General features: G+C 37.9%; 2 protein-coding genes across 2 annotated transcripts; both read left to right on the forward strand.

The window, feature by feature from the left end:
• The first annotated feature begins 674 nt into the window (after positions 1-674).
• Positions 675-1,295, forward strand: LOC110931428. The gene has a single exon (XM_022174822.1). The coding sequence runs from the start codon at positions 675-677 to the stop codon at positions 1,293-1,295; it is 621 nt and encodes a 206-aa protein (XP_022030514.1).
• Positions 1,296-4,089: 2,794 nt separating this feature from the next.
• On the forward strand, positions 4,090-6,981 carry LOC110931429 (receptor-like protein EIX2). The gene has a single exon (XM_022174823.2). It carries the CDS (start codon positions 4,090-4,092, stop codon positions 6,979-6,981), a length of 2,892 nt encoding a protein of 963 aa, XP_022030515.2.
• Positions 6,982-7,495: the final 514 nt, after the last annotated feature.

Genomic DNA, 7,495 nt, shown 5'->3' on the forward strand with positions numbered 1-7,495 from the left:
CAACATGCGGGGATAGTTTAATGGATTAAAAGCTTTAATTCTGAAAGACAATCCATCGGCACATTACATACATTGCTTTGCTCATAAACTGCATTTAGTGATTGTGGCTGTAGCAAAAAAACATGATGGTGTTAAATAATTTTACGAAACTCTTGGCATGGTTGTTAATACGGTTGGTGCTTCTTGCAAAAGAAAAGATATGATGTTGGAGGCAAAAAAAAGAGAGAGTGGAAAACGAAATTCTAGCGGGTGAAATTAACACATGAAAAGGATTAAACCAAGAGGTTTCCCTTGCCCGACCCGGAGACACACGATTGGGTTCTCATCATAGAACCATCATAAGTTTGTTGAAATTATTTCCGGAAGTTGTTGAGGTACTTACTTTTATTAAACAAGATGGAGAGACCTTTCAACAACGATCCAATGCGTCAGGTATTCTATCATATTTTGAGAGTCTTGAATTTGTGTTTTACGTACACTTGTTGAACGATATCTTAGGCCTCGAAAATGATCTATTAAAACATCTTCAAAAAAAGAGTCAAGACTTGTTAGAAGCATCTCATTTGATAAGCGGGACAAAACGAGCTTTGAATCATTTAAGACAAAAAGGGTTTGAATAGATGTTGGCAAACGTAACATCTTTTTGTGAAAAAAACAACATTAAGATGTTAGATATGGCGGAAAGTTATGGTAATCAAAGAAACCGAAAGTATGTCATTACTAACCGACATCATTTTGAAGTTGAGGTTTCTAATACGGTTTTGGATATGCAACTTCAAGAACTTGGAAGCCGATTTAGTGAGGTCTCAACTAGTTTGATAGAAAATATGTCGGGTTTAAATCCTTGTAATTCGTTTGCTAAATTTGACATATCAAAGATAGTGAAGTTTTCTGAAATGTATCCGAATGACTTTAATAAAGAAGAAAGAGGGGTTCTTGCGGGTGATCTTTCGACATTTTATCACACTTTAAAGGAAGATGATAAATTTGCAAATTTAACTGGATTGAGTGACCTTGCTCGTGTAATGGTGGAAACCAGAAAAAATGAAACTTTTCCTTTGGTTTATCGAACATTGAAGCTAGCACTGGTTTTACCGGTTGCAACCGCAACCGTTGAAAGATGTTTTTCTAAAATGAAGCTTATCAAGACGGATTTACGCAATCGGATGGGTGATGAGTATTTGAACAACGCTCTAATTTGTGCGGTAGAAAAAGAAAGTTTTTGTAAAGTAAAAGAAGAGGATGTCATGGCCCGGTTTCAAGCTTTCAAAAACCGAAGAGGAGAACTCATTTAGGTACATGTTTAAATTTATTTATTACCGCGCTACTATCGTTGTTTCGTTTACATTGTATGAAGTACGTTAAATTTTTTTTTTTTTTGAAACGTTGCCCCTTAAGTAATTTTCTAGATCCGCCACTAGTCGAGCGGGCAATGGAGGTGGAGGTTCTAGGCCGAGTCGGGCACAAAAAAACAAGAGTTGTTGTTGTACCGCGAGAAAACTCCACATGGTGTCAAACATTGACATGGTATGCGAGGCTTGTTGGGCGGCAATAGTTTCTTGTTGAGTCACTAGCCGGTCGACCATGTCAACTAAGGTCGTGACGCCTTCTTCGAAGCTTGTACGAGGAGGCATGATGATCGAGAATGAAAGCACCAAATGATAGAACCGAGTTCGAGATCGGTGGTCTCCAAATTACGAACGAAGGAAAATTGTAAAACTAAAATTGAAAGTAAATATAAGAGAATAATTTTTGCAACTTTTTCTTCATTTCATTCCATAAACTAACTGGCCTTATATAGGCTTACAAACATAAAGGGAAACGTGCACATGCATACATACGAGATATTAACTAAAATAGAGATAAATGGAAATCATGGGATAATAACATGCATACTACGTGGGTAAATGGAAACGTGCAGGATATGAACATGGGTACTGGGTTGGTTAGTCCGTATCAAAGCTGCATATTTTGACGGTTGGAAAACGAATAGGATAAACGTTGAAGGGTTGATTGGCGTGTTGAAGTATTGCGTTAATCTTCAAGATTTGGTGCTTATTAGTGTTGATTATACTCGTGTTTGTTTAGAGCTGAGATCGGCAGGTGACGGTGGTTGTTGATTTCCGACATCTAAAAAACACCCACCCCTTTCTTCATGGAATGAACCAATATCTTGCCATCCAAAGGGAGAAACGAACTCATATTCTCCGGCAGAAGGTTAGTAATCGACCAACTTCTCAGCGAAATCAAAACAATGACCTTCATGTGGGTCAAAAATCGTACCAAACACCAACAGGTGGAGACACCCAGAGGAGTTTTGATTTTTCAACTGTATAAAGATGATGTACTTATGTAATGTTGGTGATGTTTTTGCAAGTTTCTTTCTATTAGCTTTCTAGAAGATGCCTTGTATAAAGTTAGGTGATAAGTAAAATTGAATTTGCCGTCAAAAAAAAAAAACTTGAAGTCTGCAGAGGTTATTTTAGAGAGAGAAGACTGAGAGAGAGCGAGGTTTGTTTAATTAAATATCATGCTAATTTTATAAAATAGTCTTTGTATAGAACTTATTTACACAATAACCCCTGAAAAGGTGAAAAGACAATGATACCCTCATGTGCAAGGCATATGACCATAGTTAACCAAAAAATCTAACTGGATTAGGGTTAAAGGACATAACGTGCATGATTTTGAAACGTTAAGGACAAAACTCGTCAAATTTAAAGATAAAGGACACCGTCTGCAATTTGGTACAGACATAAAGGACAAAATTTGTAATTTACTCTAGAATTAATTTATAAATCGTATGTATAAAAGTAGTTAGAATTGCGGGCCAACATATGACTTATACCATGAAAATGTTTGTACCTGTTGTTAATAAATTTCTTAAGGATTTATATCATAGAAAAGAAACCTAGAATCGGGAATTGTGACGCTATAACGTTTTATTGATGGTCATATAATCTCTTGTAATCGAAAGCAAGGCGATTTCAAGTATATATGACACTGGGCTAAATTGAATGAGTATCAAGGTGTAAATACCATAGTTACAGAAAAAGGTAAGTTATTATATTTCAAATAATAAAAAACTTTTTTTTAAATGATTCCATTATAAACTTATGAATGATTTTCGCATTGGTAAGAATAAGACCACCTTATAAAACAATAATACTTTGAGACTTTGTTTTTTCTGGTTTTCTAGTTGTTCAGTTCACATTATAATTTTCTCTAGGTTTGGTATTAAAAAATAAACATTACATTCAGGTTAGGAATTTTGACACGGGGCTGATCCAAGAGTTAACAGACTCCAACGTAAAAAGGACATAACTTGGGCTACAGGTAGACATGTACAAAACAACCGGTTCGAAAAAAAAAACTGAGAAAAAATACGAGCTGGTTTGTATAAAAAAACGTTTTTCGAAAAACCGGTTGACTAGACCCAGCGGTTTAGATACCAATTCGTTATTGCGATCTTTGAAACCGGTTAAAAAACCGGTTCATTTTTAAAAATTGGAAAAGAAACCGGTTTTTTTACCAAACCGGTTTAAAAACCCATTTCAAATCATGAACCCATCTTGATTCATGTGGAAATCAGGATTCAAAATAAATGAAAGATGGGATTTAACCCTCCATGTGGACATAGTATAAACAAAAAGCCAATCAAAAAGAGGTGGCGATGTAATATGTTAACATATATATAATATATCAAATTTTCTGCAGAATTCCCTCTTTTCATTTCGTGTTTCCATCCTATGTCAATTCAGGGCAAAAGATTTGAAGAATACGGTTTTAATACTATATAATATGATTCCAAATGTTAATATAATAATAATTTAATATTACTAAAATAACCTTTTTGTCTAGTTGCATGCAACTTGCCCTAGCTATATAAGTCCAAATATTCGGCTTAGATAACCACCCTACTTCCCATGGTTTATACCTTTTGTCCTTAAGCCCATAATGGGAAGTGTTTACTTTGTTGACTATTGAAATCATTCAGTTGACTCTTTACAAAGGTCAAAGCTGGTGTCCTACCACCCACTCTTTAAAAATCCCATCTTTTTCAGATTGCAGATCCTTAGTTATCAAACCATGAGTTCCCACTCATCTTCTTTCTCATACCTTTGTTTTCTCACAATCTTTACATTCTTTCATTCTTCTTTGTCTGACCAAAACTCCACCACCAACATCCGATGCATCGAATACGAGAGAACCGCACTTTTGGAGTTCAAAAACGACCTCATCGATGGTGCAAACCGACTCGTTTCCTGGAACAGAAGCAATGCAGATTGCTGCATATGGTATGGAATCACCTGCAACAATCTTACCGGCCATGTCAGTGAGATCAGACTTCGCGGGCCCGATGCCATGGCTGACTTAAAATCTCAAGAAGCATCTATACAAAGATTTGGAGGGAAAGTCAACCCTTCTTTGCAGAATTTGACTTCACTGGAGTATTTAGACTTGAGCTGCAATGATTTTGGAGGGAACCCGATTCCGACTTACATTGGGTATCTCCGAAACTTGACATATCTGAATCTTACTGAGTCTAGATTCTCCGGGGAGGTCCCGAGTCAACTCGGGGATCTTTCCAAGTTACGGGTACTCAGTATCCGACAACTTTATAGCGGTGATCAGTATGTACAACAGGTTAAGAGTTTGCAGTGGTTATCGGGTCTTTCTTTCTTGCGCCACCTTGACATGGGTGGAGTGCAACTCGATGGCGTGTTTGATTGGCTGCAGGTCCCTTTTACGCTTGTCGAACTGCATTTAGTATATTGTGGGTTACCTCCTATCACACCTAGCTTAACCATGGTTAATCTTACTTCACTTTCAGTCCTTGATCTTTCTTATAATAACTTCAGTACTAGTTCGATACCGAGCTGGATTACTAGTTTACATAGTCTAGTTTCCTTAAATCTTGCTAACTGTAATTTCAATGGGCCAGTTCCTGCTGGTCTTATGAACATGAATTCCCTTACTGTCCTTGATTTGTCAAATAATCAACTCACGGGTATTCAGGAAACGCGTAATTCGTCTACTCTAAGCGTCTGTAATCTAAGAGAAATAAACCTTGACTGGAACAAATTTGATGGGAAAAGTCTGTTAGACGCCCTCACAAGTTTGTTCGAATGTGAATCATCTAAACTTGAGTCTTTAAGGTTTGCATCAAGCGGGCTTTCTGGTAATTTACCACGACAACTCGGGAAACTAAAGAATTTGGTTCATATTGATCTTAACGGCAACTCGATATCCGGGTCAATTCCAGATTCTATAGGGAACTTGTCATCCTTACAAACTCTAGAACTCGGGTCTAACTTGATTTCGGGTCCAATCCCTGACTCGATTGGAAGACTGTCATCGTTGCTATCGATGTACCTCCCTTCCAATTCTATTACTGGCCCGTTACCAGAATCTTTAGGAGAGCTGTCATCGTTGGAGCTGTTAGATCTTTCGTATAATGAAATCAACGGAACTCTTCCACAAAGTATCGGCAATCTTACCAAGCTGAAGCAACTCATCATCGAGCACAATCTGTTAACAGGCGTTGTGACTGAAGGTCATTTTGCAAACCTCACGAGTCTAGTCACTTTACGGGGAGATGCAAACATGCTAAGACTCGAGCTACCGGCTGATAACTGGGAACCACCTTTTCAACTCAGAATACTGACCTTAAACAATTGGAGTTTAGGTCCGAAATTCCCTTCGTGGCTTCGAAATCAGACCGATTTATTTATCTTGTATCTAGACAGCACCCGGATTTCAGATAACATTCCAAGTTGGTTTTGGAGTACGTTTCCAGGTCTGCAGTATCTGAATATCTCAGATAATAATCTCTCGTCGGTGTCTCTGAACGATTTCCTTTGCTCGGTGGAACCGAAACAGATTATATACATGCATCTAGGGAATACTAATATTTCAGGTGTTCTTCCTGATTGCTGGTCAAACTGGGAGCTGTTGAATATCTTGAACTTACAGAACAATAATCTCACCGGTGAATTTCCAACGTCTTTGGCAAATTTATCTTCTTTAGAGTCATTAAATGTGCATAATAACAAGCTCTCGGGAGAAGTACCCGTAAATCTAATGAACTCAAAAAGCTTACAGATCATTGATCTTTCTGAAAACAATTTCGTTGGAAGCATACCGACACCAATAGGTGGAGAAGCAACAGTTTTAAAGCTTCTCAGCCTTCGTTCGAACAAACTTAACGGTGAAATCCCAGATGAAATCTGCAGACTTGATTCTATCCAGATGCTGGATCTTGCTGACAACAATCTTTCAGGAAGAATACCAAACTGCTTCAACAATTTTAGTGTCATGACCGGAAAAGTTACTCCAAATCCGATTGTTGAGCTAGCACAACAAGAGTTTATGGGCAGTGCGTGGTTGGTGATGAGGGGGAGGGTGTACGGGTATGGCAGCATTCTCGGTTTAGTAACGTATTTGGATCTTTCAAGCAATCGTTTACACGGGGTTATTCCGAGTGAGATTACGCAGCTTGTAGAGTTAAGATTCTTAAACTTGTCCAATAATCGGTTGACAGGGAGGATCCCGGAAAAGATGGGTGACATGAAGTTGTTAGAATTATTTGATTTGTCAAGGAATGAGGTTGATGGGATGATTCCATCAAGCATGTCGAAATTGAGTTTCTTGAATCTGTTAAATGTGGCATACAACAACTTGACAGGAAGAATACCGTCAAGCACTCAGTTTCAGAGCTTTCAGGAATCGAGCTTTGTCGGGAACCAACTATGTGGAGCTCCTCTTAGCTTAAGGTGCGGCGGAGGAGGAGGGGTGGTTAATGCTAGTGAAGAAGAAAGAAGTGATGATGGGCCAGAGTGGGGACTTATTACAAGCATAGTGGCGGGGTTCGTTGTCGGATTTTGGGTAGTTGTTGCTCCTTTGGTGGGTAGCAAGTCATGGAGGATGAAATATTATGAATATCTGTATAAAATTTGGTGCAAGTTTTGTGGTTCATAAATAACAAAAACGCTTTTACAATGTAATCTAGTACTTCAGGTTGAAATGTAATGTTTAGTCTCTTTTGATTCATTGATAGATTTCTAAAACAAAAGGCTGACAACATTGTAAGATGTATGCATTCATAATGACTGATGGTGGATATTAATGACCCCCTGTCGGAAATCTCAAGCTTCGCCATTGCTTATGTCCAAGGCTTGATGCAAAACTACTATTGAGCGGATGTCTGGTGGTAGAGGTAAGGCTGTCTACATCTTACCCTTCTCGGACCCCACCTTAGCTTTGTTGTTGGTAGGATTTACTGAGATGATGGTGATGATGAATAAAGCTTTTGAGATTAAAAAAACAGTAGAAGATTTCATAGTTGGATAAAATCAAATGAGACCTTCGTATAAAATTAGAACACATACCTCAGAGAGAGAAGGTATATTTATATCTTTTTAGAGTATACAAAATTGGTGGTTTGAATTGAGCATGCAATGCATTAACAACAGAAACAATTCAAGTATGTATG

Source organism: Helianthus annuus, chromosome 3 (genome assembly GCF_002127325.2).
Source record: "Helianthus annuus cultivar XRQ/B chromosome 3, HanXRQr2.0-SUNRISE, whole genome shotgun sequence".
Taxonomy (NCBI): domain Eukaryota; kingdom Viridiplantae; phylum Streptophyta; class Magnoliopsida; order Asterales; family Asteraceae; genus Helianthus; species Helianthus annuus.

Bases quoted from the DNA above. Each gene is read 5' to 3' on its own strand.
- LOC110931428 (XM_022174822.1), top strand. From the start codon at position 675: ATGGCGGAAAGTTATGGTAATCAAAGAAACCGAAAGTATGTCATTACT.
- LOC110931429 (XM_022174823.2), top strand. From the start codon at position 4,090: ATGAGTTCCCACTCATCTTCTTTCTCATACCTTTGTTTTCTCACAATC.